General features: G+C 35.8%; 2 protein-coding genes across 4 annotated transcripts; one reads left to right on the top strand and one right to left on the bottom strand.

The window, feature by feature from the left end:
• The first annotated feature begins 10,513 nt into the window (after positions 1 to 10,513).
• LOC8272454 (kinesin-like protein KIN-UA) lies at positions 10,514 to 19,186 on the top strand. 3 transcript variants are annotated; one of them, XM_002509592.4, is made up of 19 exons: positions 10,517 to 10,904; positions 11,140 to 11,240; positions 11,330 to 11,452; positions 12,060 to 12,245; positions 12,654 to 12,875; positions 13,000 to 13,156; positions 13,752 to 13,901; positions 14,264 to 14,352; positions 14,572 to 14,775; positions 15,226 to 15,372; positions 15,690 to 15,818; positions 15,919 to 16,050; positions 16,548 to 16,686; positions 16,814 to 16,906; positions 17,459 to 17,584; positions 17,692 to 17,817; positions 18,091 to 18,234; positions 18,408 to 18,536; positions 18,628 to 19,186. In XM_002509592.4, the coding sequence occupies exons 1-19, from the start codon at positions 10,709 to 10,711 to the stop codon at positions 18,786 to 18,788; spliced, it is 2,754 nt and encodes a 917-aa protein (XP_002509638.2). In that variant the 5' UTR covers positions 10,517 to 10,708; the 3' UTR covers positions 18,789 to 19,186. The 3 variants fall into 3 exon arrangements, with proteins under 3 accessions (XP_048230727.1, XP_002509638.2, XP_048230728.1); XM_048374770.1 differs by lacking the exon at positions 15,226 to 15,372 and having other exon boundaries at positions 10,514 to 10,904; XM_048374771.1 differs by lacking the exons at positions 10,517 to 10,904; positions 11,140 to 11,240; positions 11,330 to 11,452; positions 12,060 to 12,245 and adding exons at positions 12,287 to 12,355; positions 12,460 to 12,507.
• Positions 19,187 to 23,194: 4,008 nt separating this feature from the next.
• Positions 23,195 to 25,420, bottom strand: LOC8272453 (AT-hook motif nuclear-localized protein 24). Its single transcript, XM_002509591.4, has one exon. The coding sequence runs from the start codon at positions 24,543 to 24,545 to the stop codon at positions 23,649 to 23,651; it is 897 nt and encodes a 298-aa protein (XP_002509637.1). The 5' UTR covers positions 24,546 to 25,420; the 3' UTR covers positions 23,195 to 23,648.
• Positions 25,421 to 25,636: the final 216 nt, after the last annotated feature.

Genomic DNA, 25,636 nt, shown 5'->3' with positions numbered 1-25,636 from the left:
GATCATACTTTTTAAAGTTGGTTTTGTAAGTAATTTAGCTTACAAACCAAACAGAAGTGGCTTTCCTAATGTTGTGTCTTGGTGGGAAAGTATTATTGATATATTCAAAAGGCTAAGAAATCAAAATTTCATCTCTAAGCTTGCTTCTTATGCTGGAAGATTTGGCTATCTATTAATCGGTTTGTGTTCAAAGGCAGAACTTCTGCCCTGCTGATCTCTTAAAATAGCAACAAGATCCCTCAACGCTTGGAAAAGAATTACAAGATTGATTCCTCAGAGCGACAAGTTCCTATTAAAATAAAGTAATCTGTGGTGAAGTAGTTTTTATTGTTGTAGAATTCTAAGATTACAATATTTGATGATTTAGTATATATACAAGATGTACAACGGTAGCCTAATCTATACTGGTTGCCTTGTAAACTCTGTCCAACGTCCCTTTCTGTTTAGGGAAGGTCGAAGTGACCACTCCCTGTCACAGGGATGATTGCTCCCTTTTCCTGTAGCCTGTGATGAGTAACACTGTACAGTAGCCTATGATGAGTAGCCCTGCACAGGCTTTTCTGCCTGTGCAGTGTCTGAGGCTATCTTTTCTACTTTCTTTAGTCTATTGTCTTCAACACTCCCCCTCAAGATGGGTTCGTAGAGGTTGATTGAACCCATCTTGCTGAGAATGATTTGGTGAATATTTTTATTGAGAGCTTTTGTAAAGATATCGGTCAGCTGATCTTGGATTCTGACGAATGGTGTTTCAATTTTCCTTGATTGTACTTTCTCTCTGATGAAATGGCAGTCCACTTCAATGTGTTTGATACGTTCATGAAACACTGGATTGGATGCAATATGACGTGCTGCCTGATTGTCACAATACATTTTTATAGGTCCATTGCATCCGATTTTTAAGTCTTGGAGGACTTGCTTGATCCAAGTAAGTTCACTGGTTGTAGAGGCCATGGCTCGATACTCAGCTTCTACACTAGACCTTGCCACAACACTTTATTTCTTACTTTTCCAAGTCACCAAGTTTCCTCCTACGAAGGTGCAAAAACCTGTGGTTGATTTTCTATCACAGCTCCCTGCCCAATCTGCATCAGAGAAGCCAACTATGGTGTTAGTGTTATTTTTCTTCATCCAGATTCCTTGCCCTGGGGTGCCCTTGAGATACCTAAGTATCATGTCGATAGCTTCTAAGTGACTGGTACAAGGTGCGTGCATGAATTGGCTTACCATGCTTACAGCATATGCAAAATCAAGCCTTGTGACGGTTAAGTAGATTAACTTCCCTACCAGACGCTGATATTGACCTATGTCTGAGACATGCTCGCCATCTTCCAAATTAAGTCTGACATTAGTTTCCATTGGAGTGTTGGTTGGCTTGACTCCCAGTTTTTCAGTCTCCTTTAGTAGATCGAGGGCATAATTTCTTTAAGACAAGAATAGTCCTTTATCTGATTTGGCCATTTCAATTCCAAGAAAATATGACAGTTGACCTAAGTCTTTGATGTCAAACTCTCTTTTTAGACTTTGCTTGACTTTTTCAATTTCTTGGTCATCATTTCTTATTATTATGATGTCATCAACATATACAAGGACAACAATAGTATATGTGTGTGTATGCTTAACAAATATAGAGGAATCAGAGGTGCTTTTACTGAAACTAATATTCAAAAGAAAGAGGCTTAATTTGGCATACTATGCTTTTGAAGACTGTTTCAATCCGTAGATAGCCTTTTTTAGTTTACATACTAGGGAGGAGTCTGATGTAGATTTATGCCCCGGGGGGAAGAGTCATGTATACTTCTTCTTCTAAGTTACCTTGAAAAAAGGCATTTTTCACGTCCATTTGAAAAAGATTCCACCCTAGGTTAGTAGCAATAGATAATAAAATTCGAACAGTGTTCATTTTTGCAACAGGGGCAAAAGCTTCTTGGTAATCAACTCCGTAGGTTTGAGTGAATCTACTGGCTACTAATATAGCTTTGTGCCTCTCAACTGTCCCATCACTCTTATATTTTATCTTGTATACCCATTTGCATCCTACGGTTTTTTTTTATTGGTGGTAGAGGCACAACGTCCCAAGTGTGGTTTTTCTCTAGGGCTTGAAGTTCTTCTTTCATGGCCTCACACCACTTTGGGTTGGTGTTGACTTCATAGAAGGATATGGGTTCGGTGTGAGCTGTAATGTTGCTTAGGTAGGTCCGTTATGTGCTTTAGATGTTATCATATGTGATGAAGTGTTAAATTGGATACGATACCTTGTGAGATACATAGTCTAGAAGTTTTACCGGAGGACGAGTCTGTCGAGTAGATCATCTCAAGGCAATTGCTTCTTGAGTAGCTTCAGATCCATCTTCTAAGGCGATGTGATCACTTCCTCCCCCTGAAGGAATTGCACTTGAGGGGATAGTTGGTTCTGAGTCTCCCTCGGGGTGAGCATCCTAGTCTTGATGGCTGCTGTCAGACAAAACAAAATTGTGCGAAAATAAAGGAGTGTGTGGCCCATAAGTGTGTGATAAAGGGGTTTGACAGGGACGAGAATAATAAGACTCATTTTCACTAAAGGAGACATCTCGTGATACATATGTCTTGTGAGTAGAAGGATCATAACATTTATACCCCTTTTTTTGGGAGGAGTACCCTAAGAAAATGGTTTAACAGAACTAGTGTCAAACTTATGATGGCGTCTGACATGAACATAACAAATGCATCCCAAAACTCTGATATGCCCTAATTCTATTTTGCGTCCTTTCAGAATTTCTAATGGGCTTAGATTCTGTAAGGTGACGCTAGGTAATCGGTTAATCAGATATGTGGCAGTAAGAATGGCATCGGACCAATAGATATTAGGGACATGATTGTGGAAAAGTAAAGTCCTAGTGACTTCAAGAAGGTGGCGATTTTTTCTTTCAGAAAATCCATTTTGTTCGGGGGTGTTAATGCGCGTAGTTTGATGCAAAATACCCTTTTGTTTAAAGAAATCAGTGAAATATTTGTTGACATACTCAGTACCATTATCTGACTGGAAGATTTTAATGTTGGTATCATACTGATTTTGAATAAAATGAAAAAATTCTTGAAAGTAAGTGAAAACCTCATTTTTTCCTTTAAGTAAGAAAACCCAAGTAATGCGGGAATAGTCATCAATGAATGTGACAAAATATCTGTAGTGATCATAAGATTCAACAGAGGCAGGTCCCCAAACATCAGGATGGATTAATTCAAACGGTTTGGTAGAGACAGTGGAAGATAAAGGAAAAGACAAGCGAGTATGTTTTAAAAATTTTCACACATCACAACAACTAGAATTCAATTTATAACAAAATAATTTATTCAAAACAGAATCAGATGGATGCCCAAACCGCCAATGCATCAACATGCCTTGATTGACAGTGGGAGAGGCTGTGAGGCATTGGCTGGTTGGGTTGACAAGATAATACAACCCTTTTTCTAGTCGCCCTTCACCAATCGTCTTCCTTGTTACTCGATCCTGAAATTGCACTGAAGATTGTGAGAAAATAACATTGTAATTTAAATCACGAGTTAATTTGGCAACAGACAATAAATTGGATTTAAAGTCAAGTAATAATAATACATTATGTAATTGTTTATTAAGTAGCGTGGTAGTGCCTTGGCCATAAATAGTGGTCTTATTTCCATTGGCGACCGTCACATGTTGGGAATCAACAATGGGTGTAAGATTTTACAGATTCATTGGATTCCAGGACATGTGATCGGTGGCTCTGGAATCAATGATCTAGTGATTATTTTGATAAAAATTTGCAGTTTTTAGAGAAGAGTGAGATACCGAACCTGACCCATTTGATTGCTGTTGGACTAGGGCTTGGATTTGGGACAGCAAATGGGTGAGATGCATGTTGAAAACTGCTGGGTCGGGTTGTTGGGCCGGAGCAGATGGACCGGGTCGGGTCTGGTTGACGAAACCTGGTCGGGTTGGGTTGACGGAACTGGGTCGGGTCGAGGCAGAAAAATCAGGTCGGGTCAGGTAATTTTCGGATCCCGCATAAAATTCTTCACATATACCCTTTCCATTAGAGGTTTTTCTGCCTTCTCCTTCTGCTTCTCTCCCCGCCACTCCCCCTAGCCGAACCTCTTCTCTCACCACCGCTCCCTCTAGCAGAATGCCACTTCCGCCTCGCCTTGCCGCTCCTCTCTCCCGTCCTTGATTGGGTTTTAGCTCGGGGTGAAGGAACCAGCAGGCCTCGCAAAGATGATCCTATTTTTTACAGTGGTCACACCGTTTGACGCTGCTCGGTTCTCCCCTTGGCCGAGCCATGTCGTGGGCAGGGAGGCGTCGAGTGGAGCAGGCGCGATTGTCGGCAATTTCGAGTGAGAGAGAGGCATTCATAAGGCTTCAGCGAGTTTCTTCTCGCTGGATGATTGCGATTACAACATCTATTTTTAGAAGCTCGGTCAACAGGAAGATTTGCGATCTCAAGCTTTCGTAGCTTGAGTCCAATCCTCCCAAGTATGTGTAAACTAGATCTTGTTCAGTCCTTTTTTGGATTTCTTGTGAATCTGTTGTCGGGGGAAGATAGTTTTGAAGCTCTTCCCATCTGGTAAGAATTTCTGTGGCATATTCCGAGCCACTTTTCGTCCCTTGAGTGATTTGTGCAAGTTCTTGTTTAAGGTTGAATATGTGTGCGAAGTTCTGTTGATGCCCGTATAATCCTTTTACTTTTGTCCATATTGCCTCTGATGACTCTAACAACATACATAATCTTGATATTTGAGGTTCCTTGGTGTTGGTTAACATTGACATTACCATATGGTCATTGGTTTGCCATTTTTCTATTTTTTCTGCTTCTTCTTCGGTCGGGGCCTCTGGTCTCACTGGTTTGAGTCTGGGTTTTGTCCCTGTGACAAACCCTAGTTTCCTCCTACCACTGAGGCTGATGTAGGCAGACTTCGACCATTCAAAGTAATTTTGATTTCCTTTCAAAATTACACTGGTTAGTTTGTTGTCGTTTTGGGACATGATGAACTTTTAGTTCTGAGCAGAAATAGGGTTGGTTTTTGTTTGCTTTGATTGATTCTTCACAGGTTTAAAACCTGCTCTGATACCATGTTAAAATGAAGTAATCTGTGATGAAGTAGTTTTTATTGTTCTAGAATTCTAAGATTACAATGTTTGATGATTTAGTATATATACAAGATGTACAACGGTAGCCTAATCTATACTGGTTGCCTTGTAAACTCTGTCCAATGTCCCTTTCTGTTTAGGAAAGATCGAAGTGACCACTCCTTGTCACAGGAATAGTTGCTCCCTTTTCCTGTAACATGTGATGAGTAGCCCTGCACAGTAGCCTGTGACGAGTAGCCCTGCACAGGCTTTTCTGCCTGTGCAGCGTCTGAGGCTATCTTTTCTGCTTTCTTTAGTCTACTGTCTTCAACAATTCCATACGTACATGCCTGTTGTTCATGCCCTCAACTTGGATGGATAAAAGTGAACTTTGACATGATGTTCGTCCAGAGCACAAGGAAGGCATAATTTGCAAAAACAGAGAATCCCAAATGATAGAGTCAATATCGCAGCAAATTTTGCAACGGAGAGGAAGGAATTGCCATCTTCCGAGCCTATGAAAATAGCTGTTGATGAAGGCTGGAGCAATGCTAATTTTGAAATAGATGCAAAAGCCATTTGTGATATGTTCAAGGCCACAACAGATAAATGCGACATAAGTTATAAATTCTATATAAAAAATAGATAAATGCGACATAAAGAAGAAGCTACGTACATCCTTAAAAAAAATTGTCAAAATAATATAATTATCTAAAACATGTATTTTATGAATCAGTCTTTTAAAAAAATTCAGAATTTACTAAAATAGCTGAAAGTAAAAATTAAAGAATATGTAATATTTTAAAAGTACTGACATAAAACTTGTAATTCTTCAATCTTAGCCTTAACAGTATATATGCTAAAAGAAAAAAGAAAAAGCCTTAACAGGAGGAGTTCTAGCCTTAACATAATTCTACTATACCTATTGAAAGTGATTATTTTTAAGGCAATTTAAGGACCACAAACTCTGGAAAGAAAAATGAGAGGTCTTAATAATGAGAAAGTGAACTGGGGAAGCAAACTAAAAGCTACCCATAAGGCCTGCGGGGATAGACAAAGCCGCCCCGTAAGGCCTGCCATGGTGGAGCAGACCAATATACCCTATTTCTTTCTGTGTGCAAAGAATGACTTTGCTTGTCATTCATCCACAGTAGCGTGATACAAATTCTCTATCAAGTTAAGCATTTCCCCATGTTTACTTCCTTTTAGGCCTCTTCCACTTTAGAAATTTAAAGATAAGCTTTTATTTGACTTTGGGGCAAATAATCATATTTTTACTTATGGACCATGGCTTTGGTCGTCTTCTTGGACCATTTCATGGTCCCCGAACCATTATCACTCACATGGCATTTTCTGCAATATAGTTATACAGTTGTACTACATGAAATAGGAAATTATTTTCCAAAGCTAAAAGGGCTTTGCTTTCTATTATGGTGATAGACTAAGTTTTTGCTATATCTTCAGGTTGGACCTGTTGATGTTTATGCTTTTGTTTGAAGTGAAATTTCAAATTTTTGGATAAAACTGTCTTGAGCTTGAAATTATTTTTTTCTTTTTTCCAAAGATAGAAGCTTCATTCCATTCAATCAAAAGGATTTAGAAGCCAAAAGAGTTCTGCTACCACATCACTTGGGTTGTGAAATTCGAGTTAAAAGATCCGTAAGTGAGGGCATTCTTGGCCAGTGCATGAGCCTCCTAGTTTGTATTTTTACCAACAAAAAAACAAAAGAAACTGCCATCAAGCATCTTTTGGACATCAAAGTAGAATCCTCCTTTGCATGAAAGATTTACTGAGCCATTTAAGCTGTCAAGAACCGCCTTTGCATCTCCACAAAACACGACACTTTTAATCCCTCTCTCCTTTGTCGATTGCAAAGCTAAGCGACGGCCGGGCAGCTTCACTGTATATAAAATGGGAAATTATTATCTAAAATCCATCTATGTCTCTGTTTATATACTAAATTCATAATTTATTGACATATTTTTATTAGTTTTAAATGATAAAAATATGAGTTAATTTCTCAATAACTAAAGTGTCAACTCTCATTCACTCTCTTATTTACTGTAATTTATATAAATAAGAAGTTTCCAAAAAATAAAATAATGCTATATAAATAAATCTATACCGACTATTACATACACCATGAAACAAAAATAAACATTTGATCTATCAATTGAGAGTGTAGAATGTATAACTAATTCAATCACTTTTAAATAAAAATAATTAAAGAATTCATTTAGCTATATTCTCACAAATATGTCTATGAGAAAATAATTTTTTTAGAGAAAAAAGGTGTTCGTTATTATTTGATTTTTTTTGAAAGAAAAAACCAGGATTAAGAATATGAGTGAAATTTTTATTTAGACATGATGGATACACCATAATAAATAGAAGTATGAGACATGCATATAAATATTTTACATTTTGATAGTGAATGATCAACACATACTCTATTATTTAAAACTAATAAATATATCAATCATTTATTGGTTTAGTGTTTGGAAATTTTATTTTTAGAAATTATAAAGCAAAAACCGGAAAAGAAAAAAGAAAAAAGAAAACATAAAGGAGGAAGTCATGATCTCTAGTGCAAGAAAAGTTAATTAGTTGAATTTTTCTCATGTTAAGGTGAAGAGAGGGTCATGAAAAAGAAAAAGACAAGTCAACTACTAGAATGGTAGAACCAGTTAAAGTGTTGAATCATACCCATCCTTTACTATTACATTTACTCTGGTTAGGTGTACATTCTGATGGAACCTCCTTACCACTTGAAACCCAAACATTCCCATTATGTCAAAGTTGATTTAGCTTTCCCATCTTCATCATTCATAAAAAGTAAAGTTTGTGCAAATTGAATGCAACTCATTTAGTACCTAATGACCCACAAGTGAAACATAAAGTCAAGGATCACAATTCCTAAGCAAGTTATTTATATAACCATAATCCAAGACCCAAATATTGGAGATAGCATTCATTTCTTTTTTTCTAATTAGTTGTCTCAATGGTCATGCATAATAATTCTTTTATTCATGGAAAATTCAATATACTAGACAAGAAGAGTAATTATTTTCTTATAAATGCGATAATCTAACCGGTACATAGTCCATAATAATACACACGCAATCTAATCTCCAACGTGGTTGCATCCATTACTTAAGAAAGCACAACTTCCTTCCCTTTATTCTTTTGCATAAAGACTGTCAAATGAAACCCTTGAGTGGGATCGTTGTCTTTTCATTGTCTCCAAAGTATCCATCAGTGGACCTCAACAGCATATTAGAGAAAATCAATGTGCGTGTGGGAGGTATGATTTGAAAGGACGTTTCCATCGGTTCATATGGCATATGTTAAGGCCGTTTAAAGTGGTAGAGAATTCGCTTTAAGCTAAGTAATGCCTCTGATAAATATGACAATGTTTTGAATCTCAGTTCTCTTTTTGGCAAGTTTGAATTTGAATGGTTTGTGTGCTACTACAACTTGTATTTGGAAGATATATATATATGTTTCAAATTTCCATACCCATTCGATTTATTGCTTCGCTCTTTTCCAGGAAAAAGCTCTTTTCCATTATTTGATTTGCATCTGGTGCCAAAACTTTTTGAAAAATTCTTGTCCTTTTATGTCATTATGAGAATTTTTGTTACTTATATACATATAAATACAATTTAATACATATTTTGGATGTTCTCTCATATAACAACTAATGGGTCACAAGTAATAAGTCTAAAAGAGGAAAACCCTTGCATTAAATTGTAATCTATTATTTCTCCAAAACTAACAAATTTCTTAAAATTGGCTTATCACCCTTCTCATTTTGCTAGTTAATGCGGCAGGTGATACCACAATGATTGTTAATTATTCGCCTATGTCCCCACTCTATAATTTAGTCCAACTTCAAGCTCTATCATCTTGGTATTTTATTATAATAATCTTCAGAGCTTAAATTCCAAACTTACTTTTCTTGTATTACTAATATAAAAGAGCAGCTTACCTTTATGTTACAAAATAAAAATTCAAAACTATATAGTAACGATTTGAACACAAGTAGCCAAAAGAAAAATTTTATAACCACCTTTTGGAACCGCGCGTCAGTTGTTCAAGTTTGGACCACATTGTTAATTAGCTACGTATATGTACTAAGAAGAACTGGTTTTCATTCTTAATTTCTGTCAATTTAAATTAATCGTAGACAATTGCACCACTTGTTACTTAGGGACAACGGAGAGTAGACATAATTATTCAAAGTTATAGCTTTCTCCACCAAACACTCCTTTTCCTGTATTTAGTTGTTATATTATCTTAGTTTTTAGGTAGTTTGCTTCTTCTTCTTTTTTTCTTTTTTTCTTCCCTAACTGCTACTAAATTTGCTTTATCTTACTAAGATTTTGAGATGCATATAAAACTTTTTTAAGAAAATATTTCCCTGCAAAGCATGATCTTTTGGAGCCACTTTTGCTATATTTTTAAAAAAATTTATGACTGAAGTTTAAAGATTGATTTCTTTAGGTCAAGTGTGGTAGTTTGGGAAGGTAGAGAGGTAGTCCGCCTTTTTCCATATGCGTTGAAGATTTAACTATCACAAAGAAATTAATATGAAAATCATCTTAAAGAATATTTTCTAATATTATATTTAAATTATATACTGACTGTTTACTCACCAAATCGTATTTGATTTATAATTTTTTGGACTCGGCAATTTATAATTACAAGCTGGATGTCTAATTATTAAGATAAAATTAAGTTTAATAATGTTAACGTGTGTATAGTATAAAGCTTGAGACGCTTAGTATATAAAAGTAAGGAATATGAAGTTGAGTAGTTGTTAAAAAAAGAAGAGTTGAATCTTAATAGGAATGCGGTCAATTTGCTTCCAATAAGACAAAAAGGAAAGAAAGAGTACTTACGTATAATAAAATCATATGCATGATGTTTAAACTTACTTAAAAAGTAAACAACATTAATTATTTAGAAAAGAAATTGCATAAATGATTAGCATCACGATCCCTCAAGTTAATACATTGTAATATAATTTTTTTAATAATTTTTATAGTTAATAAAGAACGTTACGCTCTTGATTCCCTTGTAATTTTCTTGATTATTTCCACAATCATTGGCACATTCACAAACCGTTAGAGGTTACAGCCTTAACTCACTAAAAACAGTTGGTCGTGAATCGTGAAGTCGAAAGTGGAAGAGAGAGAACTATCAACTACTGTATAATAGAGAGAAAGGGCAAATCAGTAAACTTAACCCACCCACCGCTCTATTACGCGTCCTATTAAAAGGCACCGTCACTATAAAATCGTGTGTTCAAAAATCTCAAGGTTATACCTTAATAATATAATGTCGGGGCCTTTTCGTAACTTCAGTGTTCACATATACAAAATTACAGGTCCCACAAAAGGCCTGTGACTTGACCTTTACTATATACACTCTGAAGCCAGTCTCTCTTCTTCTTTCGATTCAATTGAAAACAAACGAACAACTCTCCGCACCTCACACACGATCCTCGTTTTTTTTTGTTTGTTTTTCTTTTAAAATTTTCTAGGCGACCAAACAGAAAATAACAGCAGTAAGATACCATATGTGATACGTTCTGTTTAGTGAACTTTTATTTTTGTCGACTATCGATGGCTTCGACAACAGGTGTTAGTAATTATCGAAATGGCAATTATAGCAGTTCTAGAAACTCTCTCAATACAAGCAGTAGAACCCTTTCTGTTAACTCAAATCCGAAGAATTCTGTTAAGTCCAAGTCCTTGACTAGCTCGGGGCTCCGGAAAAGTGCTCCGGCTTCTCTCGGTGCCGCTAAAGATGATGCTGGAGGTCTGTAAAAATTATTACTATTTTATTTGGTTTCATTATGGAGATCTTGTGTTACTTCTGTTTGTGGAGATATTTCTGTTTTTTGAAAGTGGAAATTGTGATTTGTAGAAGTTTTCTGATGCTAACTAATTGAAACATATTGAATATTCTCGCTTTTTTTTTTTCTTCTTTTAAATAAAAATGTAGGTAAGTAAAAATATCCATAATGATGGAAATCGTGTTGTTCTTGTTGTAGTTCCTGGCAGAGTAAGGGTAGCTGTGAGATTAAGGCCACGAAATGCAGAGGAAATGGAGGCAGATGCTGATTTTGCTGATTGTGTTGAATTACAGCCTGAGGTGTATAAATTTACATTCACATTTTTTAAAAACTTTTTACCAATCAATTAATTTCATAATGAACGATAATTACTGTCTGTTGGTTTTAGGTGAAAAGGTTAAAACTTCGGAAAAACAATTGGGATTCAGATACATATGAGTTCGATGAAGTGCTAACTGAGTTTGCATCACAGAAACGTGTTTATGAGGTTGTTGCAAAGCCTGTTGTTGAGGTAAATTTTGTGCTTTCTTTTTAAAGCTTAGCATATAGGTAATCCAGTATATGAGTTGGTGTTCAATGTTAAAAATGAGTATGAGGTTGAGATTTTAAATGATTACCACAGAGATCTATATCTGATACTGTATTAGTGGCTTTTTTTTAATTTTTTTTTTCTTTGTACCTGATAAAAGGCATTCTGATTCTTTGTTGAATAAGAAAAGGGCACTATGATTATTTCCCTCCAACTTCCCTCTAGAAATTAATTCACTTTTCTTATTTCAGCAAGCTTTTCCCACTTTGAAGAAAACTTGAAGCGGTCCTCTGTCCTGACCAGTAATCAATTCATGCTCTGGCAACTAGTTTGAACTGAAGTAATATGATTAAGTATTTCTATGAGTTGTTTACATCAGCTCAAAATTGCTCTACAAAGTTTAAATCCAAATGGATATTGGTAACAAACCGTATTCCTGTCAGTAGGTCCCCTCCCGTAGAATTCAGAATATATTCTGCCAATAAATATTCATTTTAAATGCTAATATGTGAATGCTCTTTCGCCTTTACTTTTCTCATGTGTAATCATGAGACTTCAACTTATATACCTGTGTAATTTGTATCTGCAGAGTGTTTTGGATGGATACAATGGAACAGTCATGGCCTATGGGCAGACTGGTACTGGTAAGACATATACTCTTGGACGGCTTGGAGAGGAAGATACTGCTGCTCGAGGAATAATGGTCCGTGCAATGGAGGATATATTAGCAGATGTTTCTTTGGACACTGATTCTGTCTCAGTCTCCTATTTGCAGGTTGGCCGTTATAGCATGTTCTAAAATAGAATCCACATGGGAAAATAATATGGGTGATGTATAAGTGGAGTAAATTGGGCCTTAGCACAAGCCAATTGGTCTTGTGCAAGGTGAGGTTCCATCCCACATATATGGCCACTATTGCATTATGACTCAATACTCTCAAGACCCATAGATTTTCTATAAAATTTTAGTTATGTTTCTAAAATTGTAGGACAGAGGACCCTCTTTCAACTATAGCAAAGCAGAGAGTGCACCTGGGGTACCCTTTTCTTTAATGTTTCTGATATCGTCACTGGTTATTGTATTACATCCATACAAATTTATGGACTTTTATTAGTTTTTTTTTTTTAAATTATTAGAATGCACATATTTTCTCATATTTTTGTTCCTCAAAAAATTGTGCAGTTATATATGGAGACTATACAGGACCTCCTTGATCCAACTAATGATAACATATCTATTGTGGAAGACCCAAAAACTGGAGATGTTTCACTGCCAGGAGCTATCCTTGTTGAAATTAGGGATCAGCAGAGTTTTCTGGAACTATTACGAATAGGAGAAGCACATCGTTTTGCTGCAAATACAAAATTGAATACCGAATCTTCTCGTAGTCATGCTATTCTGATGGTGAGTTAATTTGCTTTTCTCTATCATATGGTTTAATGCTTTTGAAAAAGTTAAGAACTAGGGAAGTCATTTGAACTTTTCATATTAATGCGTGTAAACATTAATAGAATTCTCAAATATGTAGGTACATGTCAAGAAGTCTGTCAAAGGAAGAGATTCTGCTCTTTCAAGTGAAAATCATAACAACTCCCACATGGTTAAAAATCTGAAGCCTCCTGTTGTTCGGAAAGGCAAGCTTGTTGTTGTAGATCTTGCTGGTTCAGAGCGGATTGATAAGTCAGGTATGCTGCATGCAAGATATTGATATGGAATGTGTCTCATTCCCACTTCTTTCCTAGATATCGTCTCATGATTGTTTTCTTCTTGTTTGATTTTTGTTTCACATTCTCATTCATATAGGAATCTTGTCTTCTTTTCTTCTTTTTTTTCCCTCAGAAGGTTTATAAATTACTAGCCTATATTTGTCTTCATGATCTTTCTTTTTCATGTGCTGTTAAGAGCTACATATACAAGCATGAAGGATAGCAAAATGAGGAAAAGCATAGTTTTAATGGTAGCATATGTATTTAACATGGTTAATTTTAAAATTCTAGCTAATTAGCTATGGACATGTTTACATGTAGAGATAATTGGACCATAAGAAATTTAACTACTCTCATCATGTTCTAATAATACCTGTCTCCAAAAAATAAAAAAGGATAAAAATAACAAAACAATGAATGTCTCCCCTCCGCCTGGCACTATGTGTGTGCATACACTCTGGATGAAGCATGAACCCTGTTTCTGTTTTTAGGTTTTCAATTCTATTAGGACCAGATTGGGTATCAGTCACACCATCACATTTTGAAGTTTGCTCATTCCTTCACGAATTTGCAGGAAGTGAAGGACATACACTGGAGGAAGCCAAATCTATCAATCTCTCCTTGAGTGCACTAGGGAAGTGCATTAATGCGCTGGCAGAAAATAGTCCACATGTCCCAGTTCGTGATTCAAAGCTTACTAGGCTGCTTCGAGATTCATTTGGAGGTAATACCTTTGTACATAACTCTTTTCTTTTTCCTTTTGTTTGGATTCTCCCGGATCATATGACATGTTCTCTGTTCTTTTTAGAAATTAAATGTAGTTGGGAATGCATAGCTATTGGTTGTTTTAGCTTACTTAAAATGACATAATTACTGGTGATTGAATTGTATAAACACACTATCGCTTAGTTTTCCCCTTCTTTTTCCATCAGTTCCTCACCAGCCAATTGGTTGCCTTCAATGGACTACATGTCTACTATCTACTTTTTGATGTATTAGCATTTGATTAAGTGAACTTACAAATATAAGACAATATGTGTTGATACTGCAAATTATAAAGTGATTTACTTCATGAAATTTTAACAGGGACAGCAAGAACTTCACTGGTTATTACTATTGGTCCATCCCCGCGCCACCGAGGAGAGACAGCAAGTACCATAATGTTTGGACAAAGGGTGCGTACCTAAGTCCACAACCTTTACTTTTACTATAGTACTTTGAGATGTCATTTTAGACTAGTTGGTGCAGTTTTTATTTGTTTTTACCTATATCACCTATGGCAGTGTGCATTTTGTTTTTGCCCTGAGTTCCTTCACTAGCCTGTTCTCTATAAGAATTGCCCTCCTCCCCCTGCACTCTCTTTTCCTAATTCTTTTTGAATGTTCTCATCATAGGCAATGAAGGTGGAGAATATGTTGAAATTGAAGGAGGAATTTGATTATAAAAGTTTGGCTAGACGGCTAGATATACAATTGGACAAACTCATTGCAGAACATGAGAGGCAGCAGAAAGCATTTGAGGAGGAAATTAAAAGAATAACTATAGAAGCACAAAACCAGGTTTCTGAGGTAGAAAAGAACTATGCGGATGCATTACAAGTAAGTACTTTCGTCAGTGAGTGACGATTTATGCTTAGGAGGATGAGCGTGTTGTTTGGGAGGAAATTACTCGATCTCTTTACTGAAACTTCTCTTACACTTGTAGATCTTGGTGTGTATAATTCCAAAATGCCTTGTATTGTTAATTGCAGACTGCACTCATATATTGGCCTCTTTAAACTATTATGATGAGAATTCATACATTACCTTTTATTGCTCAGACAATTTAAGTTTGAGTAGTTATACCTATCCAATTTCACATTTCTCTATTGGTATATGAATCTCTTTATGTATGAAACAAAATTAAATGCATTGATTCTTTCTTGATAGCACCTTAAGCTTCATTTTGCTAGTTAGTTTCATTTTATCTGGTACGCTCACTTTGATTTATAATGCTGCATTTGCTAAATTTGGTGTGCTTTTGAATTTCTAATTCTTTTTTTCCTGTAGAAGGAAAGATTGAACTATCAGAAAGAGTATATAGATTCAATAAAGAAACTGGAAGAAAAATGGACAATGAACCAACAAAAGCATGCTGGTGACCAAATGGTGGTTGCACCCAATAATGATTGTTCTGATGTGGCAACTAAAAGAGAGGTGATTGATCCGATACCATGTAACTTGTCAAATGCAGTGGGTTTATTTCAATGGAAAATCTAAACATTTCTAATGAACCAAGTCATTGCATATGATGGCAGGAAAATTAAGGTTATATGAACTTTTTGTTGTGAACATTATATTTCTATGTTGTTTGTCTCCATGTTTGCCTTTTCCAGACATCATGATATTGACATTAAGATGAAATGTTGAACTACCTAGGCTTTGAAGTTTGAACGACTTTCTAATGAGCAACTGCTTTGATTGTTGAAATGAAAAAGACAACTTTGGTGTTCATCCTCATTTTTGGTGCACAGGTTTCAAGGATGGCTGAGGAAATTGCTGAGATAAAAAAATTGCTACAGAAAGAAACAGTCTTAAGGAAGGGTGCTCAAGAGGAAGTCAATAATCTTAAAAGTCAACTAGCTCAATCCAAGAGATCGGAGGTATGTGTTGTGTCTCTCTTAGAGGTTCTTATCTTCCTTTATTTCTTTCACATCTTTGGTCTTGATTGGCTGACATAGAACTTCAACTTTGGTGTACTAGGCATCAGGAAATTCTGAGATTTTAAAGCTTCGGAAGATGCTGGAAGATGAGGCTTTCCAAAAGGAAAAACTTGAAGGGGAAATAGCATTACTACAAACTCAATTGTTACAATTAAGTTTTGAGGCTGATGAGGTATGCCATCCATGGAAATTATTAGTTTGCTGTGGCTTAGTGTTATCTTATTTGATTCCAGGAGAAAGATTTTCCAAAGTCTGTGCTAACTACCATGGGAACCACTAATTTCTAGGACCCAATGTCTAGATGGAAGGTCAACAGGATATCACAACTTTTAGGGAACAGAGTGATCTTGAGTGCTCCTAAAATTCTTTTAGGATTCAAGATGTTGAAATTCTGAAGTCTGATAACAGAAAAATTTTCATCCTTCAGTGAAATTACAATATTGAGAATTTTATCCTATCAATATAACAACTGCAGAAGTGAAGAATTTATCTAAATTATGAAATTATATAGCAATATTCCATGTTTAAAATTGTGAAAAGTTAGGGGTTATAAATTTAAGGGATTCTAATTCTCAGCAAATGAGTATCCCCTATAATGTTATTCATACAGTATGTACAATTGCTTGATTGATTTCTGGAATCTGAATCCTGTCTATGTTTATCTTTTAGACAAGAAGAAGACTTGACAGGGATGGGTCTGAGAAAATTCTTGGTGATTTAGATTCTCAAATGCCTCAACTTAGACATCCACAGCTCAGTGATACAGGAAATGGGGAAAAGGCCTCAATAGCTAAACTCTTTGAACAAGGTAGTAATTAGTTCTTGGCAATTGACAATTCATCAGTTGGTTGGTTGATTTTTTCTTTTTAATCTTTTTTTAAAGTTTGATCTGTAATGCTTGGTTTCTTTTCCTGCATAATCCAATCATTTTTCAGTTGGATTGCATAAGATCCTCTCACTGCTTGAAGCTGAAGATTCTGACGTGCGGATTCATGCTGTGAAAGTTGTAGCAAATCTTGCAGCTGAAGGTGTCTTTCTTACTGTTTCTCCAAGCACCTCTCTTGAGTCTCCTTAAATTTTATCCCAGCTTAATCAAAATGTTCTTCCTAGTAGTGCATCATAGGCTTACTCTTTTAATTCTTGTCACTGCAAGTCCTACCTGATATTGGCATTTCAACTGAATGGCGTTTAATTGCTTTTTTTTTTTTTTTGTATTATGTCTGTGCTTAGAGAACTGCTTGGTACATTGTGTATTTGATGGCACCTTCTCTACATCATGTTTTCAAATTAGATGATTCAATTTCTGAGACTACATTTAACATCATTTTGTGTAGGAATTTCATGTTTACTGAAACTGATAATTAATGTCAACTTCCAATCTAATCTGCCATGACCTATATGAAGCGCAATTTGCATGAAGTTCTGCTGTATTATAGTTGTTTCACATAACTTGTTTAACTTCATATACGATTATGCTATACCAGCACTAATTTATATTTCCACAAATATTCTAGGGCAATAAGCCCTTGACATTCTTGTTACATCACTTACTGATGACGTGAAAGTCATGCTCTGTATAGAAACAAATCAAGAGAAGATTGTAGAAGCTGGTGGTCTTACATCACTGTTGGCACTGCTAAAAAGTTCAGAGGATGAGACCATACATAGAGTTGCAGCTGGTGCAATCGCCAATCTTGCAATGAATGGTAGGTTTGAACAAGTCTTGCCGAAATATTTTATACTTCTCTCAAGGGGTATTTTTGGATTTTATTTTCACCTTCCTTATGCGACTTTCTTTTTAAAATCCGATCAGAAACCAACCAAGAGCTCATAATGGCTCAAGGCGGCATTCGTTTATTATCAACGACAGCAGCCAATGCTCAGGATCCTCAAACACTTCGAATGGTTGCTGGAGCTATAGCTAATCTTTGTGGCAATGGTATACTTCTTACTTTGGTGTTGGGGGTAAAATGTTATTGGAATCATGCTTGCTGGTGCAAATATTGACGTTGTAATTGTTAACTGGGGTATGGATTTCATAATAATGTGCGTTGGCTAAATTTCTTCTCCTCTATCCCTCCCATGATCGTTTTGTGGTGCAATGGGGATTTAGCACTGCACAGTTCCTTAAATAGGGATCACCAATAATCTAGTCTTTCAATGGCATCTATTTTGTGGCTGTAACTAAGTACTAAGAAGCTGTATGTTCCAGATAAGTTGCAAATGAAGCTAAGAGGTGAAGGTGGCATCAAGGCTTTACTAGGGATGGTTAGATGCAGGCATCCTGATGTTCTTGCACAAGTTGCTCGTGGAGTAGCAAATTTCGCAAAATGTGAGTCAAGAGCATCAACTCAAGGTATGCAACCTCAAAAATCAGGCTCTGCTACTAAAGAGCTGCTAACATTTTCATTTCAAGCATGCATCGATTTGTGGCTGTGTCATGTTGAGTTCCATTAGTGACGTCTCTAGATACATATGATACTTGTGTAAAGCATAATGTTGAACTTGTATTTTACTTAAATGGTACAGGGAGTAAGAATGGAAAGTCCCTATTGATTGAGGATGGTGCACTTCCATGGATTGTAGAGAATGCTAACAATGACGCCTCCCAAATCAGGCGCCATATAGAGCTTGCACTCTGCCACCTAGCTCAACATGGTAAGTTTGCTTCTATCATTTTGACATTGAACAAGCCAATATACCATCGAGTTTAATGAGAGCTGATAGGACTTGAAAACTGTTTCTGCAGAAGTAAATGTAAAAGACATGATTACTGGAGGTGCACTCTGGGAACTGGTTCGCATCTCGCGGGACTGTTCGAGGGATGATATAAGGACTCTTGCACATCGTACGCTAACTTGCAGTCCTACTTTTCAAGCTGAACTGCAGCGTCTACGTGTAGAATATTGATAAAACTGGTGGGGATACTTGAAGTGGCTTAATATTTTGAAGACTTCAGAGAGCACATAAGGTCAAAATAGTGTCATCTGGAATTATATGTCTGTCCTCCTGACAAGATCAAGCAAGAAGGAATTCTGCTATGGCCTTGTTGAAATTTTGCTATTAATTAAGAGGGGTTCGCACAGGTTGAAGTCCCTATAGTAGCTCGGAGTATATACAGAGTCTCAAATTTGTTGATTGAAGTTAACCCTAGTGAGTGTATCCCTTTGTAGCTTGTAGTTGATGTATAAATTTGTTTTGTATATGAAATTAGTAGGGAAACAACACTAACAGTCGAGCATTTGTTGTAAAGAAATAATTTGCAAATTGATATGTTGGAGATTGCACTAGGCGATTTACGATTTCAAGTCTCTGTCATCTATCCCACACCAATGCCGCTAAAGTCATCTTCCCAGAGGTGCTTTGCTCAACCTCAAAAATAACTCCATATAGGTTCTCATCAATTAGCCAAAGCATATAACAAGAAACAAGGGTAAGTTTCTGAAAAGAAAACCTAACCAATAATTAAAAAGAGCATTAATTAGGTTCTTGAAATGCAAAGATCATTCCCTGTCTTCAGCATTTGTCGCTTCAAATTAAGGATAGCGCAGAAGGTGAAAACATGGACAACAGATAACAGTAACAACCAATTTTAGTTACAATTGTTAGGAAGTAGCATAGATCTGTAAAGCTTAACCGATCCTGCCAGAGGAGAATCATAACGCTCCTAAACTGCAATACAATACATGTACACGTGTTGCTTTCACTTTCGTTGTTAACTCATTGCGGTTTTTTGAGCTAACTTCTATAGTTACTTGCTTCATTCAGTAGTAGAGGTAACAATATGGCTAAAGATTACATGTAAAACCCTTCCTTTGTTTTCTCATTACTCGAGTAAATATAATATATTTTCCTTTTATACAAGTTAATATATGCATCCTTTCCTTCACGCTTGATTAACCCAATACAAACAATTTCTTTTTCAAGTCCTCCCTTTATTCACATTCAGTAATCTTTGAAATTAAAGATACGGTCAAAGAGGCTTCTCGTATCCTAAAAAAAGTCCTTTCCTTCACATGTATTCATAGAAGACGTACTGAAATAAATTCATGGACGATTAATGCAGACGCAATAAGGAAAGTCTTTCAAACCCTAGTTAGCATGGGTGCATGGTCACGAGTGTTCTTTTATTTCTCGCTCTGAATCCAAGCTAAAGTAAGAGCCTTTTTTTGTTTAATCTTGTCTTATATGAATAAATAAACTTGGTTAATATATATCAGATAGACCATAACAAAACAAAAACATAGAAAACAAAGCGGGTTAAATCAAATGATCAAGCGGCAACAAGCTGCGTTCCCTTCCCTTGCAGTGTTCCCATTTTTTTTGACTTCTATGCTAAACTTCACACAAGAAAGTTTAATGTATATAATTACATTATTACTCATATGAATTATTATATAGAAAAAAATAAACATAAGTTATATATACATATTAGGCACCCGGAACAAGTTTAGTTCGCTCCTCATTTCCATTAAGGAAAAATAGATATCATCATATATCTCTAATTACTAACTATTAATGCTTCTTTTAACTTTATATTTTATATAGCACGTTTCTTTCTTATTATTCCGTCAGCGTATAAAAATAATTCTTTTTCAAAATGGATCCAAAAAATATTATAAGTTTATGACACGTACATATGACATGGGGCGGAATTCTAGGTATAAGAATGAGGGGTCATTAATTTATTTTCTTAACTATATTCTATAAGTTTATGTAATTTTAGATTGTTTTTCATTCATAGTGCTCTTGTAATTTAATTAAATTTCAGTCATATTCTAATAATTATTTAATTTAAATTTTCATATATTGCTAAAATTTATTTTAGTCATTATATTATTATTATTTTTATTTATATTCTTTTAATATTTTATTTTTGACTCGATGTACTTTAGAAATTTCTTTTAATCTCCTTAGATTAATTTTTGGTTCTGCCCATACCTATGACTATATTTTGAAATAAATCATTCATTAAATTCATACAAATTGTTGTTCACAGGATTTCCTTTATTCAGCATATTATTCATAAATTGACGTAATTAATTTCTAGGTATAAGAATTGACCTGATAGGAATTGATTCTATCGATTTTAATTTCATTAATCTTTAAAACCAAGCATACTCATAGATGTAGTCTTGGGGCATGGAAATATATGCGAATAAAGATTTGAGGAAAATACTTTAAATATTGAGGATTAAGATTCTTCATAATCTGAGTAAACAATTTTAAGGGATGTGATAGTTATCTCTTTGATTATGAATTTATTTGTATGATATATCTATTTATTAGGAGTCATCTGATCTCTTTAAATGCATATTCTATGTATATATGCATAGCAATTATGATCATTCTATTCTTCCTTAAACTCTCTTTACGTGGCAGCACAACATCTATATCTATGGCAAATAATAACAGTCAAGTTGCTTTACCAACAAATTCTTTATCTTCTAAACTTACTTCTGTGCACCTCTCTTTCTCTATTAAACGAGCAACAACAACTATTTAGCATGGAAAACCTAAGTTTTGCCTCTACTAGATTATCAAAATCTCTTGGGATTCATTGATCACTCTCTCCCTTCACCTCCTAAAACCATTCTGAATACCGCTAATCCCCGAGTTCTTATTCCAAATTCTGAAAACCAACTTTGGTTTGCGAAAGATCAAACATTATTATCCTGGTCGTATTTGAACAAATGATAAACATGACATGTCATATTTAAACATTATATCCATTAAATTTAAAATATATAATAGTTACGACTATCCATTTACTGCTGAAAATCTGAAATTCTTCTTGATTTAAATAGCAACTGTTAACTTCAAGTAGTTTAATCAATAGGGTCGTTCCAAAATGATCCGTTAGGATCAAAATCCTGGATGACCTATCATGTTTCTCCAAACATGAGGTTATTCTGATCCAAACATCTTGCACTGTTCAAAATGTAGTGGTACGATGAATGGAATTACTACATTATAGTACTATTACCAACAACCAGCCAATACAGACACTAATTTTGAACTATAAATATATACATGCATGTAGGCACTAGCTAGTCAAAACAAACACCATGAAAGCATGCATCCAGCTGGCTGTTCCAAACAGAAAAATTTAGAATTACAGGCAGATAGCATGCAACTTACTGATAGCTTTGGTTCTAATGTTTATTCTCTACGAATACTTTCATGGTGGAGACAAAATCGTGGATATAATTCAAGAGACGATGAAGAAGAAGAAGAGCTCTACATTTTGCACCTATACTGTCCTCACTAACAATATATAGAAATCTTCAGCTATGAACTGTCAGATTAATATGAACTTAATTAGTTCTATACAGTTTGAAGCTCCCCTCTTCAACTATCTTAATAACTACTAATTAACAACTAGCCTACCAAAACAAGTGAACACAATTAATGAGCTTCAATTTACAGATGGAGAAGAGAAGACAGGTGGCTTCATGTTCAGGTTCAAGAACCTATATGTATGGTTTTTAATTGAGAAATAGGTGGACCAACAAAGGAAGGTAAAAGTAGATCAAAGAAAGCCATGAAGCATTAGAAGCGAGAGAATATATATATATTGAGAAAAGTGGATAAGCCAATTAAGCTTTCAATAACTTTAAGAATAAAGGCAATGCAAAGCAATGAATTATAACATGGAGGTCAAGGTAGCTAGCTGTTAGTGCAGGGAATCTGAGCATGTTTTAGCTTCATTTTTTCATTTTTCATCTTTCAACAGCTGCCCAATCCCTTACTCTTTAAATCTTATGATTGATATATAGATAGAGAGAGAATGTGATGACTTTTTATGGAAGTGTTATGGCTTTGCCTCGAAAAGGAGCTAGTTCAGAGCAGTGCACGTGTAAACCAGTACCCAAATATTTTCATGTCTCTTCATATCTAAAAGAAACCCTAATAACCCTCTAAGCAAAGACAGACACGTACAACCAAACTCTACGCCCATACCTCTTTGCTTCTCGTAAATAGTTTAACAACTTCTTGCCTCCCCTTCAAAACAAAACTGTCACTTACCCTGCAGCTTTAATTCAATTGCCTTTGACCTTATAATCTTGTCAACAAAGAGAAACAAATTAAATAATTATACTACTCTTTTAATATTTTAGTATCAGTACATTACAAAAAACTCATTGTCCCTTTTGCTTGCTGCAGGTAGAGATGGAGGAATTATGGGTTTAATTGGAAATAGACCAATGTAGTATTTCTTGACTAGAAATGCAAAAGAAACCATTACTGTAGTATATACATGGATTGAGATATATTTAAACATGGTTTTTTTTATTGACTTGAGAGAGAAGAGATGATACCTCATAAATAAGTAGATTTGTTATAAGAGAGAATGATAAAGCTGAAACAAGCACATTTGATGAAAATGATTCAATGACAAATTAACTACCAGTCCTATCCAGCTATCGTTCTAGGCTGTTCTTCAATTGGAACAAGTTATGCAACACTTGTAATTAACATGAAATCAAACTCATTTTCGGGGACTCTTAGAATTTACAGTCCTTCAATCAGCAATAGGAGACATGTAATAGAATTGATAAGCTAACCATCATCATCAAATGCAAAACAGCAATTCGAAGAAAAAAATAAAAGAGAAACGAAACCTGAAAATGCTCAACAACCCAAATTCTCTAGCTACAAAGTCTGTCATCATCTCTTGCTCATAACTAAGCTGAATGTGATAAGAAGAAGACCATAACTGAACTAATACACCTGCCACTTGAATCAACCTTTTTTTTTTCTCTTCTGTTAGTAAGGAGGGCGACCAGTAGCCCAATATGCCTCAGCTGGTAACTGAATAGAATTGAGAAGATTAGGCTGCAATCCTTGAAAAAGCTGTGCATTTGCCTCTCCTAAAACTTGCTGCTGCTGCTGATGTTGCTGCTGCTGCCCAACCGCTCCGGGCGACCCAATTGCACCTCCTTGCATAGGTAACTGTGCGTCCTCCTCTTCTAAAGGAAGTCTTTCATATGCAGCGTTACTAAATGAAGCAGCCATGATAACAACAGGACCTGAAGCAATTAGCGTACCAACAACACTTCCACCAACAACTTGCCCCTGTCCACCTGCTAAATATATAGTCAAACCAGTCGCGGCAGGCGGTGCTGGTGGCGGCAAGAATGATCCAGCTAAAGATAAAATCTCAAATCTACCATGTAAAGTAACAACTGCACCTGGTGAAGCAGGTTGTCTTAATGTTACATTAGTTACAGTTCCAGTTCCGCTCATGATAGAAACACCTCTTTGTCTCCTTCTAGCAAATGTAGCTACACTTTCAACAATATCACATCCGTCAGCAACTTCCATAAGATGAGTGCGTAGCGCGTTGGCGCTATCACGAGTGATAATGATAGGTGGTTTGGGCTTGTTCTTGGATCCAGCTGGTCTCCCTCTAGGTCTTCTTGTGATCTCTCCTGAACCACCAGAAGGGATCAGTTCTTTGCCTTCACTTCCCTCATCACGCTCCCGCTTCTGGGACTTGTTAAGCCCAGCACCGCTGCTACTCCCACTTTGTTCATCTTCTGAGTTCTGCTGTTGGTGGTGGTGAGAGAATTGCTGCTGCTGCTGTTGGTGATGGTGCAATTGGAAATCTCTTGTGTGGAAAGGAGGTGGAAGAGAATGCCCATGAGCCGTTACTGGATCCATGTTGTTCTTTTGACTAAAAATTTATCTCTCTCTAAACTTTCCTTTTGAAGTATCTAAATTAAATCTCTCTCTTTATTCACTTAAACAAGACCTAAAAATATGGCTAAAAAGACTAGGAAAAAAAACGTAGTATAGCACTAAGTGTTAACGTTTGTTATGGTGACTGAAAAAAGAAAAAGAGAAAGAAGGAATAGTGGAAGCAAGAAAGAGAAATAAATAACAGGGAGAGGTTGAATAATAATACTGTTGGGGCGGCTACTTTCTTTTTGCTTCTTCTCTTTTTGGTAATGAACTAAGTAGAACTTGCTTATGAGCTAGCCCTCACCAAGAAAGGAATACGAGTGGATTTTTGGTGTCACCCACCGAATTCTGAGCTGAATTTCATCATCTTCATCATCAATATTTGGTGTACAAATAAGTAAAAGGTACTGGGTTTGTGTGTTGGTGAGAGTTTAGGAGAGATGAAGAGAGGAGATGTCTGTGAAAAGTTTCAAACTTTTTCTTGTCAATTTTTGTAGAGACTCAGACTAGAGAGGGTATTGTAATTGTACTTTGTGAATTTTGGGTTTGGGTTAGATTTGAGATAAAATGAGACGAGGTGAGACCAAGAAAAAAAAAAAAAAAAAGAGATCAGAGATGGGTTTGGTTTTGGTAAGACTGCGTGCGTATGGGCGGTGGATCGGTCCCCACCATTCTCTCTCTTTCTCTCTTTGTCCCCTCCAGCACTCCACGTTCTCTCTCTCTCTCTTGTTTATATAGAAACGTTCAATTATTATATATTTTAATTTCTTAATTCTACAGCTTGTTCTTTCTCAGTCCTTATCCCCAAACTTCATCTTCTTTCTTCTCTTTATTATTCTTCATCTGCCTTTCTTCTCCTTCTCATCGCTAATTTACCTTTTCTTGCGATTTGATCGATGTTCATCATGAATTCTACACTTGTTTTTAACTCCATTTATACATAGCATATGCATAATAATCATTCATTCACCTTTGTTATTTATAGGAAAGAAATGAAAATCCCAAGTACGTAGCTGGTTGAAGCTATATAAATCTACGGTTGCTGTTGTTAATATTATTAGGTCACTGTG

The sequence above is a fragment of the Ricinus communis genome, chromosome 5 (genome assembly GCF_019578655.1).
Source record: "Ricinus communis isolate WT05 ecotype wild-type chromosome 5, ASM1957865v1, whole genome shotgun sequence".
NCBI lineage: Eukaryota > Viridiplantae > Streptophyta > Magnoliopsida > Malpighiales > Euphorbiaceae > Ricinus > Ricinus communis.
The sequence above is the reverse complement of the archived record's forward strand: the minus strand, read 5'-3'. Positions and strand labels throughout refer to the sequence as shown.